At 39.2% G+C, this 19,812-nt stretch overlaps 2 protein-coding genes across 2 annotated transcripts; one reads left to right on the forward strand and one right to left on the reverse strand.

The window, feature by feature from the left end:
• The first annotated feature begins 246 nt into the window (after positions 1-246).
• On the forward strand, positions 247-4,165 carry LOC146689615 (G2/M phase-specific E3 ubiquitin-protein ligase-like). The gene is made up of 11 exons (XM_085436923.1): positions 247-488; positions 807-910; positions 1,025-1,287; positions 1,392-1,589; positions 1,680-1,766; positions 1,925-2,023; positions 2,226-2,380; positions 2,501-2,629; positions 2,857-2,997; positions 3,272-3,389; positions 3,768-4,165. The coding sequence occupies exons 2-11, from the start codon at positions 882-884 to the stop codon at positions 3,983-3,985; spliced, it is 1,437 nt and encodes a 478-aa protein (XP_085293049.1). The 5' UTR covers positions 247-488; positions 807-881; the 3' UTR covers positions 3,986-4,165.
• On the reverse strand, positions 4,084-8,694 carry LOC146689616 (uncharacterized). The gene is made up of 7 exons (XM_085436924.1): positions 8,262-8,694; positions 7,549-7,682; positions 7,099-7,246; positions 5,576-5,719; positions 5,358-5,462; positions 4,984-5,248; positions 4,084-4,629 (listed from the first exon to the last, which is right to left on the reverse strand). Exons 1-7 carry the CDS (start codon positions 8,630-8,632, stop codon positions 4,465-4,467), a joined length of 1,332 nt encoding a protein of 443 aa, XP_085293050.1. The 5' UTR covers positions 8,633-8,694; the 3' UTR covers positions 4,084-4,464.
• Between the last annotated feature and the right edge of the window lie 11,118 nt (positions 8,695-19,812).

Genomic DNA, 19,812 nt, shown 5'->3' on the forward strand with positions numbered 1-19,812 from the left:
CATTCTTCCAAGAAAGCATGCCGCTCCATTTACACACACACCTTCTTCTGTTTACATGATCATATGTCAGACACAGTGCCAGCTAAAGCAGTCAAATTTGACCTAGCAGCAGCTGGACTTGGAAACGGATTTCATTCCAAGGTGATGCTACATGTCATTTGTTAATATTTCAAGATTCAGTTTAACTACATTTTTACTGTTATATGTACCATTTTTGTAGTAATGTACAGCAAGTAATGTGTTTTATAGGAAGGGATGATGACCCAGAAGTGGTCAAGGCAAAGATTGAGGATACCTTCCCTCAGCTTAAAGACACAGGAGGGTTTGAACTGCTGAGAATCTCTGGTACAACACGAAGCCGTAACCTGTGCACAATCCCAAGCCCAGACACTGGATATACAGTGCGATATCTCCGCAGTCCATTGAGTGGAATTGGACAAGCTTTGATCTATATAAGGCCACTGCAGAAAAGTATTGATTTGGAAGACGTGAGTAATGACTAGGGTCAGAATATGTTATTTGCATGTATTAATAAACTAGTTCAAATGGCTAGCTAAGCTCAACTATGTGTCAAATCACTTTAGCTGTCAGCTGGTTAGAAACATGACTGCATATGAGTAATAATGGTTCTGAATGTGTATGTAAGCAATTCTTAGAAAAGGTTTAGAAGGAGATATGTAATTTTGTGTTTACAATTTGTTTCTGCTTCTCACGTTGGCAAATGCGATTGCAGAACTGTCAAAACATTTTTTATCACAGTATGCACCAAATGTATATATATATTTTTATCTCCATATTCTCTGTAGAGCCTGACAACCCTCCAGCAACACGGACCCCCCACAAAATGCCTGAATTGTGACATTAACATTCCTTTAAATAAAATGAAAAACCACATCACTAAATGCACAAGGTAAGGAACATCTTTGATTTTCTATATATTTTAGTATATAGTGTGGAAACTAAGTAAGTCCACTTTGTATATATTGGTGATGGATGCTGAAATCTCTGCCAATCCCTCTCACAGTTCATTGAGTGGTGCTGAACCTCAGTCTGTTACTGAAAGTCAGGCTAGGCAGACTCGTAGTACAACAGCAAGGTCAGAGGTCCCATCCTGTAGCAACAGTGATGCCTGGAATCTGTCCTGCGGGGTAGAGGAACCAGATAGTATCATCTTGGAATCCACCATAACCTCAGCAAGAGCAGAGCAATCGTCAGGTGATATGGTGGTAGTGCAGGAAGATGCATCTCATCAAGATGAGGAAAAGTCACTTCTAGGGGAAAAACCAGGTAGTGACAGGAATTAAGTTAGGAAGATACCAGACAAATGGCAAAAAATACATATATTTTATTTCTTTTGATTCATGTGATCCATACAAATGTGTACCTTTCAGAGTGGAAATGTGAACAAGATGCAACCAGAGCAGCCTGGCTCTACAAGTCCGAGTTACTTTCAAAGTATGAGACAAGAAAGGCAGTAGTCCTGCAAATGGACTTGCGGGAAAGTATTGTGGATCAACAGACATCACTTATCTCCCTCTACAAAGCTCCAAAGGTAGAGTGGGCGGGCCCTGTCAGCTGCAAACTGGAAGGTATTTTTTCTGTATTGTGAAAACATTAGAAATCCAGTGACTGACTAATCCGAAACTTCACAAGTTTTTTTTTTTCCTTCTTCCTTTTAGGGGATGTTGCTGTTGGAGAAGGGGTGAAGAGATTCTTCTTCTCAAAGGCAGTTTCTCTAGTACAGTCTGGTTTGCATTTGAATTTTGGTATGTATGAAACTAGACTGGGCACATGTATAGTGGATTAAATAAGAGAATATTTATTCATGTAAAGAAAATGTATTTGTTATGTAAATGAGTTAATTGTGTTAAAATTACTGCCTGGATTTCTCATACTCACCATAACCTAGATGTACTCTTTTCAGGGAACACAGATCTTACAAGACTGTTTGACGGTGAGCCAGAACACTTGACTCCATCCACTTCTCAGACCTTGCTTGAGAGTGACATGTTTTTGGTGGCAGGTAAGAAAGTTATGTACAGAAATAAGAGGAATAGTAATTTAAAATAATACATGTGCAGCACTAAAGGAAAAAGCATTACTTGTGTTACATTATCCTAACTGTAACCATAAAGATGAAAACTAGATTGAATACAGTTACAAAACTGTTTGTCTTTACCCCCATGCAATGTTAGGCTAAGTGAATTTATTATGTTTGATCTTAGGAAGAATAATGGGACATTCATTCATTCATGGTGGACCGTGTGTGTCTGGTATAAGTCCTGCAATCATCCATGTCCTTTTTGGTGGCTCACCTGAAACAGCTACAGTTCAGATTGAGGATTGCCCTGATATTGATATCCGCAGCACTATTCAGCTGGTTTGCATTTTTGTACCATTATTTTAAAGAATTACTATTTCACTAAATATTAAATTTAGAGACAAGATTGAATAGCCATCAGTACCTACTACTGACTAATTTTTTTCCCCTCTGTCCTAGCTTGATGGCACTGCTGAATTAACAGAACTGGAACGAAGAAATGTTCTCGAGCTAGCCCTGGCTTGGGACCTGCCAGGTGTCACACAAACCAATAGAAAGTGGCTGTATGAACGTCTGCTATTCCACGCTGTGAGTACGGACTTACTCTCCCCAATAAATGTAAATTTTAAATAGAAAAGCAAATCAAACCTTTGGATGTGAATAAGTACATTTTTCATATACATTAAAAAAATCTCTTTGGAGGCCATTTGAAATGCTTTATCAGTACAGTGGATGTTCTTTAAGTATTTAACATTTAAAGTGTGTTTTACTTTACGGACTCACACTTCAGTTTTGGTTTGGTCTCACTGTTGTAGGTCATAACACGAACAAGCCGTCAAGTCAAGCAGCTGAGGAAAGGGCTTAAGGAGACCATGGTATGGCCGCTTCTGACAGAAAGATCAGACATCATTCCTCTTTTCTTACCAAGGGAATCAGAGACTGCTCCCTGTTGTGAGGTAAAGTCAGGTCACATCTTTTAACATCTGAATAGTAAAGGTATTTGGTTAATTTATGAAGGATGAACATTAATTGTTGACACAAAACATCAATATACCATTTTGTATGCTTGGGCTAGTCGAACAGCTGGGTTACATTTAATAAAAATACACCTAATGTTGCTGACGCTCTTAAGACTACAAGATAAGTAAAGATATAAAATGACAAATTAAGCTTATTTTATCTTGTAGCATTTAAGAGAAAAAATTAACCAAGGTGAACTATTTTATGCAGTCTATTCTAGAAAGGATAGTGTGGCCTGCCACAGAAGATGAAGATGAGGAGGAAGAGGAATGCTCTCTTGAGGATAAATGCAGAGTGGCAGGCTACCTTCGGTCCTTCATTGAAAATGGTAAGTCTGCTGCGATAGGTATTTTGCTATTGGTTTTCTCTGATTATACTTTGGTAAATTACATACAGTCCAGTGATCTCGGGTCATTAACAAAGTACACTATAGTATAATTTTGTTTTCTTATTTGCTCCATACTGCCTCCATGCAATACATAAAAAACAGAGTGGTGGCATTATCATTTGCATTATAATTGTATGTAACTACTTTTAGCTTTGTTACCATAAAAATATCTATGACAGCTACAACAGCAATTTGAGTGGGGCAAAAATGTCTTGTGCTCTTTATGTAATTGTTCATCTTTTAAGGTATTTCTCCATAAAAGACTCAAAATAATGAATATAGGATGTCATTATAGCTCAAAACAATGTTCCATTGCAGCGTCTTGTGCACAACGAAAAGCCCTCATCAAGTTTTGGACAGGATGGGAAGTCTTGCCGAGAGAAATGACTGTGGAAGTGGTCAACAGCAGTCTTCCAAAGTCTTCCACCTGTTTTGAAGTACTACGTCTTCCTGCACACTACTGTACCTATGAATCATTTCTGATGGACATTGAGGTGTGTCTCAACTGTACTGACTCAGGTTTTGGTCTGGTTTAGGATTGATTCCATAACCACATGGTAAGATTAGACCATTTTTCTTTCTTGCATCACATTACTGTATTCAGTGTTCAAAGAAACGGACAATCTAGTGAGTTCTAGTTCCTTTAATACACTTGACAGTGTAAAATACACAGTACAGGTGTGCATTTATTGCTTTTTGTCAGTTTATATTAAAAAGAGTTCAGAAAACAAAATCAGTTGTTCCCTGTACATTATAAATTACACATTATGTTTATTTTATTCTCGCTACTGGAAAATTTATTTGCATTAAGATTTTATACTACTGTACCGTGTGCATTGTATTAAATCTGCTCAGAGTTGACATGTACCGGTACCGTACATCCAAGAAATGAATATCAAATCAAATCACTTATTTTTATTATTATTAAAGTGACAGCTGTGTAAAACAAATCCTGTTTTATAGCCACTCACTGTTTTGTTGAAAATGAAATTGGTTATGCTGTTTTGAGTCAGTATTAGCTACAAAGCCATAGATGTAGAAACTTAACGTTGTTGTTTGGTAGCACAGCAAGCTCTCGTTCACTCAGTGCACGTGGGAGCTGAAGCTCAGGAATGGTGATCTCATTTGATGGGCGGTGATTATGTGGTCCTGTCCAGTCCACACCATAATCCTCATCAACCTGAAAGAGCATGCACATGTTTTAAATCTAAACTGAAGAGGTGTTTCCTGCAGCTGTTCCTAGATGGACTTATTGAGTCTGTCAGGGCCTATGTGAGTTTCTTAGGCATAATTATTCATTCACCCATTCTAGGTCAGGATTGGTTCTCTTCAGGTATAACAAATTTAACTTTGTTTAAAGTATTGCCATCTATACCTGACAGATGGAATAAAAGGAGAGAATGGCTTGAGAGACATTTTCACTTACAGGAGAAATATTCGGTACACCAACTCGAACAGTAGAAATAAACTCACCTCAACTACAGATAGTAGAGTTTTACATAGAAGAACAAATACGGATCAAATAGTCATGTACCTGTGACAAATCTTGTCCCTCCTTTCTGTGCAGCAACCAGAGTTGCAGAGGTGAATGGTTGTTTGCTGTTCTGAGTCCGTGCTGATTCCATGCTTCCTGGAATGACTGAAGATGATGTTGAATGTGATGCAAAAAGCATCTGTGCAGTGCAAACAAGTCAATTTCTTCACCAGGGTTGAGCAGTCCTTGAATCTCCAGCTGGGTGAAGATTGTGTAGAAAAGGTCAAGGACGTTTTCATATACATCCCTCCACAGGCGCTCAATGCTATAAGACACAGTGAAAACCAGTCAATTATGCTCAGAAACCATTTGTTTTATTACAATTGCATGTGTGAAAAAAATGTAAGACAGGCCATCAATTTACTTGTCCTTACCGCTGGTTGTGAACACTTCTGCCTGTAATGTGAGAGTTCCTGTTCTCCCCCATTGTCTGCACCATGAAATGTGCAACCTTCACATTTTCCCCTCCTTTGTCTGACCTGGAAAAAAAGTAGAGAAGTTTTGATCCGAGTCAGTGAGAGTAACAATCTGAATATAACTACTGTCCAATACAGAGTTTTTTGACATACTGTATTTGTTAAACACCTCTTACCGGACTCTTGACGGTATGCCATATTGTCTGATTGCTGACAAGAAACCATCAAAAACTGTTGTAGCTTTGTTGTTGGTGGCAGCTTTAAGGTAGACAATTAACCTAGAAAAACCATCTATCCCACCATGGACAACAAATCTCCATCTGACAAGGCAGAATTAAAAAAAAAAAAAACAAGAAAAAACATTGTCATGTCCCCAGTAGGGCTGCCACGATTTGTCGACTAGTCACGATTACGTCGACTATCAAAATCGTCGACGACTGATTTAATAGTCGACGTGTCGTTTGAAGCTTTGTAAGATCGCAAAAGACGCAGGAATAATAGCAGGATTTAAGAGTGTAATAACGGACTGAAACAGAAGATGGCAGCACTGCATGTACAAGGATGCCAGCTGCCGTTAAACCCCGAAGAAGAAGAAGAAGCAGCTGTGTCCCAGAATTCATAGCGCGGCCCAGCTTAGTTTCCAACAATGGCGGTAGCTAGTTAGTTTTAATATTACTCTTATTATTCTTTCTGGGTCACAAAATAAACGTTTAACATATTTTCAGGCGAGAATGTAGCTGTGTAAACCTCAAATATCGGCTCAGTTTATCAGGACACCACATATTTTCAAAAGCGCTCCGACGTTTTCGGAGACGTCTGTTACCCACTAGCTCGATAGCTAGCCGGGGGCTAGGTCACTAGCACCGTGAGAACACTGGACTCCCGGCAAATTGTTTTCAAACCCACCGCCGTCTTTCGCGACTCAGGTTAAATATATATGAGTCACTTAGATAAATTAAAAATGTTGTTGTTTGGCTTTTTTTTTTTTTTTAGTATTTTATTTGTTCCTGAGTAAATCGGTTTGGCTGAGATTAAAGTTATAGTTTTTACACAGCTGAATAAACGTCAAGCAGACAGCTGATTATCAGAAGTGTGAGATGCTGGAGAATATACTCCGGTGTCCTGTTATATTTTAGATAGCAAGGAGTTTATTAAACTTTACCAAAACAATCTGCAAATTTCATTAAAATTGAATAAACTATCATCTTGTCTTTCTTTATTTTTAGTTAGCACCTTAAAAGCTTAAAGCTGTAAGCTAATGATAGTTATATAAGAGCAGATGCTGCTGGTGCAATAAGCTGTAGTTTTACGTCCAGTGGATGATGATCTGATTAGTCGACTAATCGCATAAATAATCGGTGACTAGTCGACTATCAAAATAATCGTTTGTGGCAGCCCTAGTCCCCAGTTACATACAAGCAAGACCAATATTTCAGTTCCATATAAAGTGACAACATGTTATAACAGGAATGTAAAAGAAATAATAGAAGGGAAACTTAAACACTTTACAGAAAGATCTGTAGTGCAAGGAATCACATGCATAATGTAAAGCCTCAGACATGACTATAGCAAATCCTGTAAATGGCCTTATATGACAGCATTTAAGATGACATTTACAAACTCAAGGCTTCATTTTACAATTTTATACATGCATTCTGTTACCTCAATGGAATAGGGAAAAGGTGATGCAAGTACTGACCGAATTAGTTTATGATTTCCATCGATATGCCAAAGGTGATTTGGTGCTGGTACACTGTACTGACGACGCCTTGCAGTCTGAATAGATAACCGTCGCATCATGACCCCTTCTGGATTGACTCGTCTCATTGAATCCATCAGTCGAAATCCTGATTAACAAACAGATCATGTCTTAGTACTAACAACTACAAAAAGACTGTATTGTAAACACTGTAATGCTTATGAGACAGATCTTCATTGCTTCAGGTAAGTATCCAGGTGCTGTACAGATTTACTAGGGACAGAGAATCATGTACAAACTGGTTCAAACAGGAACATAACTGCATAACAGTGATGCGAACATGCCTAGTCATTTTTGATGCCTACATTATAATATCACATCATGGCTACACTGACACATGCTTTCTGGGCCAGAAACTGGTGTTTGGATATTCAAACAATATCAGCTTACTTTGAATGTGTATGCCACTGGATCGTAGATGTCCCATCATCATTCTGCAGCCGGCATTTGGGTGATGACGCTGAATGTCCAGCACTTTTGCATCCAAGTCCTCATTCCCAATAGAAGAATACCTATCAGATTTTCTGCACATAATTTTTTTTTTTTTTAGTATAACAGCAAGTCTCAACAAAACGTTTTCCTGAAAGAACCAAGGACGTAAATGTATTCTTGTTTTAGCTTTACTGAAGACACCAGAGAAAGTATGATATTTAAAACGCTGCTGTAATAGACAAAACCATTTCAATAAACTTGCTATTTAACATCAACTTTGTTATGTGTTATCAGAGAACAATTAGCTGCAAACAGCAATGAAACATTCAACTATGTACTATTTAAAGCACTAATGACCCTGCTGTCTACCAAGATGTGATAAGTAAGTAGACTGTGGAAAGCTGGTGGGTTTACTCTGTGTAAAAGGTTCCTACAGGTTCCACTGCCGCCAAGTCTCCGAGTTAACACACTGCTAACACTGCGCCAGCTAAACGTGTCTCAACAACAAGATGGCGCCGATAGCATTAGCCGTAGCTGCCACGCTTATTTTAGACATTCACAATAAAAAAGTAAGCGATAATATTTCAATATCAAACGTCATAATTAAGGTCAACATCTAAATAATGCTGTGTAAAGACTCACACAGGTGTTAAATTACAGCATAAACTTACCTTAGACCTTCCTCCGTCATTCTCCTCCTAATTGTGCTCGGAGACACAGAAAACATATCGGCAATTACCCCGATGGTTATACCGGACAGCACTAAAGTCCTGAGTGCTGCAGCCGGGATTTCAAGACGTGGACGACCAACATTTGAAGACTGTTCTTCCTCGGCGTATTCCAAACGAACACGGTGCTGAATTGATCTTAAACTTTCGACAATGGTGTCATCGATGCTAACATCTTGAAGAGCAATTATCATCCCAAGCATTTCAGAAACATCATCTAAACGACTCAAAACAGTATCTACAGGTAAATGATCCCTCTCTATCTGATCTGCTAAAATGAGCAGAATTGACTGAAGTTCACACCAGTCCGCCATCCTCCGTGACTTTTGACCTAGCACGTTTTTGCTACCTGTAGCAGCCGTCCGAGGAGCAGGTATCCAGGAAAACTAGTCGATAGTAAACGATCAGCCAATAGGCGCAAAGGTCAAGCCCACTCACACTGATTGACAGACAAAGTCATTCTGCTGAAAAGTCGCATTATGAAATAAATAGGCCATTGGGAAAAACGGGATTTTGAAATAAAGACTGACTTTGAAAAAAAGGACATTTTGGATTAAAAACGGCTGGGAATAAATAAAATACCTCAGGAATAATCTCTGTTATTGTGAAAAATAATGATCATGAAATAATATTTCACAATAACAAGTAAATTTTTATAGCAGAATGCAATATATTTCACAATAATGAGCTTTTTTTCAAAATGTGTTCAATTATTTCACAATATCATTCTCACATTACATATCTGTGTCTTATTTATTCACATAGTTATTTATTTCATCATGACTTATTTATTTATTTAATTTTGAACACTTTGGAGTTCCATATCCCCTGGGCTGTTGTGCAACCTGCAGTTCATCTATGAGAGTGAACCTGATGGCCTGAACCCAATACCGAGCAGCAAGTGCAAGTCATCATATTTCTTCATATTGGATTTTTTGCTGTTCTAAGGGGCCTGATGTGTGTTCATGTGAAATTAGATTACTGCCTGAAATTTGTACACCCTTCAGTGATGGTTCCAGTTAGCTGGAAGCTGACAGAGGATGTTAATTGGCTTCTTTACTTGCAGCGGCGAGGCTGTTGATCAAGCTTTGGCATGCAACATGCCCTGGGAGGCGAGACATTTTCACACTTTAGGAGGATTTGCTGACAGTATCTGATTAGGCCACCCTCTGCTATCGTTACTGTGATTCATTGTCAGATAAGATACCCAAAACAAAAGACCCAGAATTTATTCCATTTTAATAGGATACATTTGAAAAGGGGATGATGATCAAATCCATCAGTGGACAAAAGAAATGATTAAATGTCAAGGTCGCTTCATTATTGCAAACTCTAAATAACAAAAGAACTGTGACAAGATAAAAGGGTTTGGGATGAAAAGGAAACGTGATAAGCAAGACAGAGCTCGATCTAAAGCCACATGTGTGCCTGCCAACCAAACTCTTGTGGAGCAGAAGAAAAAAAGACAGAGGTGTCAAAGGCGGAGAAAAATATAGTATGTTAGATACTGACAAGAGCAAAACAGGGAGAGGAGCTAATCGCGAATAGAGTGCAAGAAGCACAGGATGGAGAAGGGGTGAGTGTTTGACGGATTGTAGATAACACGGATAATACGACTGGCAGCAGAGTTATAAATAAAGTGAACACAGAGCAGGTTGGCACAGAGCATCGTGTACAGGTCAGGGCCTGGCAGAGATATCGTGCCGCTGTGCTCTTGTTAGAGCAGCTGTCTGACCTGCGCTTGTTCATGTTTGCGTGCAGCTGCTGTCAACACGCGTCATTTGCATTAACTGATAATCTCTGAGTCTGTAGGGAAACATTTCCAGCACTGACCTAATGCAGGGAGGTTGCGGCAGTTCATCATATACATGTCTGTTTCGGGCTGTTTGTGTGTGCATGAATATGTGATTAGGCAGATTTATTTGTAGCTAGTTTGAGAGTATTCAGGTGCAAATGAATGCACGTGTGTTTAAGTGTACATCAGTTTTCTGTATATATTGTGGTGTGATGTATTTGAATATGTACTGTAAATAATAGAACAGTAAAAAACTAATATTGTGGAAAAAAATCATTTGAATCAAAATCAGGAGGTTGATGGTGGAAAGGCTGGCTGTTGGCAGAGCGCTGTATCAAAGCATATTAATGGGAAGTTGACTGGAAGGGAAAACTGTGGCAGGAGAAGGTGCATAAGCAACATGACTGACCGCAGTCTTAAGAGGATTATCAAGAAAAGTTGATTCAAGAACTTTGGAGAGCTTCAGAAGGAGCGGAGGGAGGGTGAGAAAAAGACCTGGACTGTTGCACGGTGGTCCAAAGAAAGTACATTTTTAATTTTGATGTCTTAGAGACTGGAGGAAAAGTAGAGAGGCAGAGATGTTTCCACAGGCTGTGATGATTTTGGGGGTCAGGTCATCAGCTGGTATTAGTGGTGGGTGGTCCACTTTGCATTATCAAGTCCTAAGTCAACACAGTTATTTACTAGGCCATTTTAGAGCAATTCATGCTTTGATCTGCTAACAAACTATATGGAGATCCTAATATCCTTTTCCAGCAGGGCTTACTACCTACCCAAGAGCCAGATCTACTGCCCATGTTATAACTCTGCTTGATTGGCCAGAACCCCACAGAGAACCTATGAGGTATTATCAAAATGAAGATGAGAATCATATGATCTAAAAATACAGACAAACTGAAGGCAATCTGGTATAATAACACCTCAGCAGTGCCATAAGCTGATCGCCTCCATACCACACTACACTAATGCAGTAATTTATGATAAAAGAGCCCCAAACCTTAGAATGAGCCCTCTCTATGAGTCTGGGATAATTTTAACGCACACTTTTCTTTTTAGTCTTGGTGGCCGCTCAAAGTCCTTTTTACACTATAAGCCGCATTCACCTGTTCTCATAAGCATTGACGAGGCTTCAAACTGCCAACCTTCAGTTTAGAGGATCACCCAGAATAAAAATGTACGCTTTTTCTTATTCAAATTCTTATTTTGAGATCTGGTAAACTATCAAAAAACCATGCAGGAGGCAAACGCTCTTAGCAAGTGCACTGTTATTTTGCTAATGTGCTTAAGCACTGTAATACGTGATCCTCTAAGTGTCTAGCCATGATTTAGTGGGTCATTTTTGTTCATTGGTTAGTGTTGGAACTTTGCTGCTGAATACTTCGAACTGGCCAATAATAAAGGCAGCCTTAAAAAACTTAATTTATAACTTTCTGCGACCCACCTACACACACCCACATTTATATTTACGACATAGCATACAGTGTGAAAACACACCTGCCACAGCAGCCAGACACAACCTCAGTCTAGACTAAATCTGTCATTGCCCCACAAGAGCAGGGTACCTTGTTTCGGTGTCCAGCCAAAGCTGAGCCCTCTGTATTTATGAGGGTATTTGGGCATTAAGTAAAGGCAGGAACAGGTTAATGGAGCGGAAACCCCCCCCCCCCCCCCTTCATGTATAACAAAGCTGTTCTTTGAAGATTAGCATGCTGTCTGCTGCTGAACATTGATTTAGATTTAGTGTGTACTACTGAAATGATCAAGACATGCAGCCAAAGCAATGTCATAAAAGAATATGTTTTTTGAGTTATTGGGAAGCTGCACATGTCTATGCTTGTTTGGTTTAGCACACTTGTCAGTATATAGATGATAAAAAGGGGAGAAACACACAGACTGTTGATTGTAATTGGCTAGGCCAGTGGCATGCCTCAACTTAAGAAACTCTTTGATTGTGGAAAATCAAGTGTGTTCAAATAGCTCCAATCAGGCAAAGGCTGACCCCCCGCACTGGATGATTGTTTCCAATATGGCAAAAACTGTAAGCTGCAAAAACAATTTCAGAATATAACAGGATGAATGTCTGCAGTGTAATTTGAAAGTTTATGTTTACAAGGAATAAAACAACAAACGCATTAAATGCAGATGTCCTTTTTTGACATATAATACTGAGAATAAAAAAGAAATGAACAAAAAAGAAATTTCCGAATGTCTGTTACATAATGCATAAATATGCTGTTCCAATTTTCTCCTTATCTTGCCAATGAAGGGAACTTTATTGCACTACTTCTGACTGAACAACAGCATTCCCCGAAACAGAAAGGATCCAAAGCAAACAATGTGTACTCATGACCTCTGGAGAGATTTTAGTTTCTATAAATGATACATAAAAATTTATTGCGGTATTGTATAATCAAAGTTCAAGAGTTATGTCAGAAAACAACCATTAACCTGTTGTTTGGTTGGAATGGGTATTTCATTTAGTTTCACTAGAATGGACAGCTAGAGTATGAGTACAAATAAGAACAATATAATCCAAGTTAGCAGCTGCTTAGAATGTTTATTAAACTTTGAATTTATTAACAGTCAGGAAAAGATACCTACATTTTCCACATTTGCAAGCATGTGATCTGTCAGGATCCAAGTGATACAGTGGGGCAAAAAAGTATTTAGTCAGCCACCGATTGTGCAAGTTCCCCCACTTAAAATGATGACAGAGGTCAGTAATTTGCACCAGAGGTACACTTCAACTGTGAGAGACAGAATGTGAAAAAAAAATCCATGAATCCACATGGTAGGATTTGCAAATAATTTATTCGTAAATCAGGGTGGAAAATAAGTATTTGGTCAATAACAAAAATACAACTCAATACTTTGTAACATAACCTTTGTTGGCAATAACAGAGGTCAAACGTTTACTATAGGTCTTTACCAGGTTTGCACACACAGTAGCTGGTATTTTGGCCCATTCCTCCATGCAGATCTTCTCGAGAGCAGTGATGTTTTGGGGCTGTCGCCGAGCAACACGGACTTTCAACTCCCGCCACAGATTTTCTATGGGGTTGAGGTCTGGAGACTGGCTAGGCCACTCCAGGACTTTCAAATGCTTCTTACGGAGCCACTCCTTTGTTGCCCGGGCGGTGTGTTTTGGATCATTGTCATGTTGGAAGACCCAGCCTCGTTTCATCTTCAAAGTTCTCACTGATGGAAGGAGGTTTTGGCTCAAAATCTCACGATACATGGCCCCATTCATTCTGTCCTTAACACGGATCAGTCGTCCTGTCCCCTTGGCAGAAAAACAGCCCCATAGCATGATGTTTCCACCCCCATGCTTCACAGTACGTATGGTGTTCTTGGGATGCAACTCAGTATTCTTCTTCCTCCAAACACGACGAGTTGAGTTTATACCAAAAAGTTCTACTTTGGTTTCATCTGACCACATGACATTCTCCCAATCCTCTGCTGTATCATCCATGTGCTCTCTGGCAAACTTCAGACGGGCCTGGACATGCACTGGCTTCAGCAGCGGAACACGTCTGGCACTGCGGGATTTGATTCCCTGCCGTTGTAGTGTGTTACTGATGGTGACCTTTGTTACTTTGGTCCCAGCTCTCTGCAGGTCATTCACCAGGTCCCCCCGTGTGGTTCTGGGATCTTTGCTCACCGTTCTCATGATCATTTTGACCCCACGGGATGAGATCTTGCGTGGAGCCCCAGATCGAGGGAGATTATCAGTGGTCTTGTATGTCTTCCATTTTCTGATGATTGCTCCCACAGTTGATTTTTTTCACACCAAGCTGCTTGCCTATTGTAGATTCACTCTTCCCAGTCTGGTGCAGGTCTACAATACTTTTCCTGGTGTCCTTCGAAAGCTCTTTGGTCTTGGCCATGGCGGAGTTTGGAGTCTGACTGTTTGAGGCTGTGGACAGGTGTCTTTTATACAGATGATGAGTTCAAACAGGTGCCATTCATACAGGTAACGAGTGGGGGACAGAAAAGCGTCTTACAGAAGACGTTACAGGTCTGTGAGAGCCAGAGATTTTCCATGTTTGAGGTGACCAAATACTTATTTTCCACCCTGATTTACGAATAAATTCTTTACAAATCCTACCATGTGAATTCATGGATTTTTTTTTCACATTCTGTCTCTCACAGTTGAAGTGTACCTCTGGTGCAAATTACTGACCTCTGTCATCATCTTAAGTGGGGGAACTTGCACAATCGGTGGCTGACTAAATACTTTTTTGCCCCACTGTATGTCGTGTATGCAAAACAGCTATGGTCAAAATTGTTTCTTTTGGCATATCTCCCCTGAAATATCACAGGCATCGGTGTGTCTCGGTGATGCTAACAAACCCCACTGAGTCTGTTGGTATGCGACTGACCTGTGCTCAATTGTGGTATTATTTGAGTATCCAAGACTTTGGAATAGAAAAATGTGTCTTTGTGTAAACTGCATATGTGTTGAAAATACTCCAAGAGAGCAAAAAGTAGTCAAGAAGAAAAACAGTGCATCCATTCAGTATAATTGAGGCCTTATGGATCATGTAATAAAAAGAGCATGATAATACCTGTACACATACACGTACGAAGCATACAACCGTTCATTAGTAGTTGTCTTCAGAGTCTAACCAGCTAAAGAAATGTAACAGTATGGTGCAGTGGGCAAGAATAGCAGCAGCATGTGTTTTTAGAAGATAAAGCTTAGTTTTGTAGTGCTGGTGCCTTCAGGGAACATTCAGCATCAAAGAGAGGGCCATCAAGAAAAATGTTACATTAACAATGGAACAAATGGAATTTTATTTCTTCATGGATGTCTGAAACCTGTTGGGTGTCTGTTTTGAGTTTTCACTGAAGTCGAAGTTAAATATGACAGCACATTTCATGAGGGGTTTTTGCTTCGAAACGGAACGCATACCGCATCACTTACTGGCCATTCAACCACACTGTGTGATTGTATTTATGAAGTTATAAATCCTTTAACCCTTTAAGACCTACCATAGAACCAAGTCCGCCAGAGCTTATATTATATTTTTACATGCTGTGGAGCCATTTTTGGGAGCATTTCAAGTTGCTATACATCAATACAACCATTATAGCCCAGATTTTAATAATATGTATTCATTAAGTGCATAGTAATTACATAAATTGCAAAAAAGTGCAATAAACTACAAAAAAATTGAAAATCGTTTTTGATTTTTTGACATATATTTGTAGTTAGAGAAATTTAAGAGTCTTATCCCTCAAAACTGTAAATACAAAAAAGTTGCACAAAATAGTTTCCCACCACAGGAAAATTATTTTGAGTGTCTTCATAGTTTTATTTTTGAAATACACCAATTTTTATACACTGCAGGAAAAACGAAAATAAATATTATACTGCAAATTTGCAAAAAAGCAGCATATGCATCAAAATAAACTATTTCCAGCAGTGCAATATGAGTCCTAAGCATCCCAGAAACGACACAGAAAGTCATAAAGTCAAAGATAACTTTTAAAAAGAGCAGTATAGGCCCTGAGGCCCTGATCGCAAAAAAGACTACATTTCCGCGAAAATGACGTCACTTCCGGTTTCGGGCAGGTAATGGCGGAAATGCAAAAGTTCGCGCTGACGTCTATTCCAACGTAGGAAGTGTTTTGAACAGCTGATCAGATCGGTAAAGCGTGTTTCTGGAATATTATGTTTTTGTTCCTGCAAGCGCTTTTTATGCAGTTTTTGCAAAACTTTATGTGGAAGGAAACCGTGACCTAGGACAAGCTGATGGCATCAGATGTAAGTACAACTCCTCCGGTTTCATATGCAAAAAAATTTTTTGCGCTAGCTTACGTGGTTGCAGTGCTACTGGGATTTAAAAATAGTTACGCATAACAGAGCGTTCCCGCTCCGATCGGCTCTAAAGGGTTAAAATACCCTGAGAGACTCGTCGTGCACACACTGATATTTCCCACAGGGCTCTGTCCTCCCTATAGCTACGCTGACAGGTACTTTGAAGCACGTCCCCACGTCAACTTCGAGTGACTGCGTTTTGCTTTTGTTCTCGGTAATTAAAATGGATTGCTAGAGTTTTTACCGAGCAGTGCTTTCACACATACATTCCCTTTCTCTAGTGTTGACAGAAGGCTTTGACTTGAGCATTTAAAGGGTAAGCAAGTCAGACGTGCATGTACTGTATAAGCCCTCATGCTGAGTGTTACATTCCATTTGCCTAACCTTCTCTAGTAAATTTTTGTTCATGGTGATAATGGTTAACGTTGTAGAAATGCTTTACTGCTTATTAAGTAATAAACTAATGAGTGTATATTAGATAGGAAGTGAAATAAACCACAAGTTATAGGTTTTTGGTAAGTACAACCTTGGGTAAACAATAAATCATGACACTGTGTAATTACAATACAATTACAGTACAATTAGAAAAAGATGGAGTAAGCATCTTCTCTCTTAAAAGAACAGGGCAGCACGGCTGAGGTTTGCATCTGAACAATCAGAAGACTTCTGCAGCAATGTTTACAGATAAACCCAACATGGAGATGTGCATCCATACTGAACAGCATATTAGCACAAACACTTAATTGTCAGCACGGTGGTGGAAGTATGATAACTTTGACTTTCTTTCCTTTTTTTTTTTGGATCTGCAGGACCTGAGTAGCTTGCAGTTACTGAACCAGCCAACTCGTCTGTATACTCTTCAAACATGAGGTCATCTGTCCAACACCTAAAGTGCGGCCTGGGTAACATGTTGTGTTGTAATCTGAGGTTACCGCATTTTAAGACCTTGTAAGGTTTAGAGAGTTTGTTAATTTTTCTTATTCTTAATCCCTAATATGTAAAAACGTCATAACTGAGGGAGGCTATTCTTTATTTGTTACCATGACTGTATGCACTTCACATTGATATTTAAGGTGTCTTGACTGATTATCTACAGGAGTACTGAGTAATATCAAGACCCATGTCAAAAAATAAGGCAGTAAACAAAACAATGTTTAAACTGTAATATTTAATATTAGTAAGTAAAAATACTCTTACTGAATTTCAAATAGCAACTCCTTCCACTGCATGTTAAAAAAGTAAGATAGTTAATGGAGTGTTACTGCATAACACTGACCTTGATGTGCTGCTGGCCCCTGTGAAAGTTGCTCATCTAATTATGTGTACTGCAACACAGGATGACAAGATGACCTAGTGGTTAGAAACACAGGGCCATCACTAAGTGATCTAACTTACAATCCTTGTAACAGCCATTGTCCTTCAGTATTATGGGGAGACCTATTAAAAGGAGCATTAAAACTAAACTGCCTGGACTGCTGAATAGATGCTATCAGAGATATGTAGGCTGGGGTCAACCTTGATGTATAATTTCAGTAGCTCTGCAAAGGAGCACAGTGACAGTGATAGATAACCCAGGGATAGAGTGAAGGGGAGAAAAGATGATCCGATGGATGGAGAGAGAGGAAGAAAAGCAGCGGTTTCAGGCAGATATGCAGAAAAAAGCAGACATCAAGAAGAGGAATGAGACAAAATCCACAAAAGGAAAAGGCGAAATTAGCTTGAAGCGGAGTAAGTTGAATCAAAGCATCCAATTCTCATCTGTAGCCATTTTTTCAGAGAGCGCTTTGGATAGGGATTACATAGGGAACAGTGCCAGGAAGTCTGAGAGAGGTAGAGAGACACAGAGAGAGAATGGCAAAAGAGAGTGGTGCTGACCTACTTTGAATGGGAATTCTAATACAGCACCAGAATCAGCGAAGCAGAGAGAAAAAAAGAGGAATTGAAAAGGAGAACGAGATGACAGGAGCTTCTTGCTACAAGAGGCTTTTCAACCAAATTTAAATTCGGTAATAATTCTACCAGAGACTCTGCTGTCCTACACTGGCCTCTGTTTAAGAGCAGCTCTTTGAAATCATCCAACTTTTACAGGAATTCTAGGGACTGCTGTTCAAACCACCACTAACCAGTCCTCCTTCACAGTCTCCCTCTGGCTTTAATGCAAGTAACCTATAGAGAGCACATTCATCTGGTGTCACGGTGTGTTTGAAGCCTTCAGTTTGTTTGGTTCCTCCCATATATCTGATATTGTAAGAACCATAATTCCTAATCCATTTAAAAGGAAATGTCATATATTTTAAAGGTCAGGGGTTTAATAAAAGGTTTGAGAAATGCTGGGAAGGGGAAACATATACACAGGGTCAAAAGATCATGGACGCATTGCAGCTACGCATACAGATGCACACTATGCACAATAAAACAAAGGGCAGACAGGACTAATTCCATCACCTTCTTGTGCCACATTGACATATGACATTCAAACAACACAAATAGAGAATTGTCAGTGTGAATCTGCACACACGTATCGTTTCTAATTAGTAGTGCAACAACAGCTTTTAACCCATACTGTCGCCTAGCAAAGTACAAGGCCGTATGAAACTGAAATGATATTCTTCACTTATCAAGTCCGTTGACAATACTGTTCTTAAAATGTATCTACTGTTCGCCAAAGCATCAGAAATCAACCAGCTCTCATACATAAATGGTCAATACGTCACAGTCATTTAAGTGAAGTCTGAGATTATATCTGAAACTGTGTTAAAGTACTCCACTGGATGGAAATGAATGTGGAGATGAATCATTATTTTCAAGAAATCAAAAAAGGCATTAAGAACCATGAAGTCCATTTTGATGAGTTCTTTATTTCTAATGCCTAATGGACACATAATGTACACTAGATCACTGAGTTATGAAATCCTAATTTTTACTTCCATCATCATGATTAAAGGACAAACAGAATTATATCATTATCACTCCAGTATCCTTGCTAAAAACTAGTGTTTCCATCTACTTCACTGGAAATGAAATCTTTCCAGACAATGTTTCATATGTGGCATTATAAAGTGATATGGACTCCAGCTCCCTGCATCTGACTCATGCTTTGTAAATGCCTTGGTTTTACACAATTAAATCCTTGAACAGATGATTTATATATTTACATTACTTTAAAAACCAACCTGAGATTATTTTTCAGTGGTTTTTTTAGCAAACCTTTGTTGTCTCCAGCGTGCAGATGGTCATGAAACTCTTGGCAGCAGGTCTCATCTGCTCCCCTGAGTAAGTAGAGGGGATGAGCCTGAGATGGTGAAGAATAGTACAGGGTGTGCTCGCTGTGGATGAGTCACCAAGTGCCTCAAAATGAACAAATACACGGACAGAGCACACTGAAGTACAGCCACGTACAGTAACAGATGGGAAGCTAAAATCAAAATATAGATGTTACATCAACGTACATATACAATTTATTCAGTTTGTGGGTCTAAATGCATTTAATTAGAGATGTAAACATTTCTCTGTGAGGATAGGCTGATGTGCGATTTAACATTTAATGGCTATTTTAAATGTTCACCATTGAGTTTATACAATTGGTTCTGCTGAAGTTGTAAATTTAAAAAAAAAATTAATTAAAACAGCCAGAAAGCCCTACAACTTTTAAAACAGCAAGTCGGTTCCAAACGCCCATATGCTGCAAAAACATTTATTAGGTTGAAAATAAGCTCAGCTGCACGCTAGCTCACCCTTTACATCTCCACCAAACAGCCTCTTTGCAACACATACACACACGGGCTCATTTTCATAAGCTCTCGCCCTAAGTGTGTGAAGCTTTTCCACACACATTTGGCACTCTAATGCAATTGTCTCATAGATTGTCTGCCCTG

This window comes from Copadichromis virginalis, linkage group LG17 (genome assembly GCF_057382275.1).
Source record: "Copadichromis virginalis isolate Kocher_CV1m ecotype Utaka linkage group LG17, C_Virginalis_male_GT1.1, whole genome shotgun sequence".
Classification (NCBI taxonomy): domain Eukaryota; kingdom Metazoa; phylum Chordata; class Actinopteri; order Cichliformes; family Cichlidae; genus Copadichromis; species Copadichromis virginalis.

Coding starts and splice junctions, on each gene's coding strand:
- LOC146689615 (XM_085436923.1), top strand. CDS start 882: ATGAAAAACCACATCACTAAATGCACAAG. Junction 1,288..1,391: donor ACTTCTAGGGGAAAAACCAG/GTAGTGACAGGA, acceptor TGTACCTTTCAG/AGTGGAAATGTGAACAAGAT. Junction 2,998..3,271: donor AGACTGCTCCCTGTTGTGAG/GTAAAGTCAGGT, acceptor TATTTTATGCAG/TCTATTCTAGAAAGGATAGT.
- LOC146689616 (XM_085436924.1), bottom strand. CDS start 8,632: ATGGCGGACTGGTGTGAACTTCAGTCAATTCTGCTCATTTTAGCAGAT. Junction 7,247..7,548: donor CAGTGGCATACACATTCAAA/GTAAGCTGATAT, acceptor TTTGTTAATCAG/GATTTCGACTGATGGATTCA. Junction 4,630..4,983: donor AGGGACAAGATTTGTCACAG/GTACATGACTAT, acceptor ATGCTCTTTCAG/GTTGATGAGGATTATGGTGT.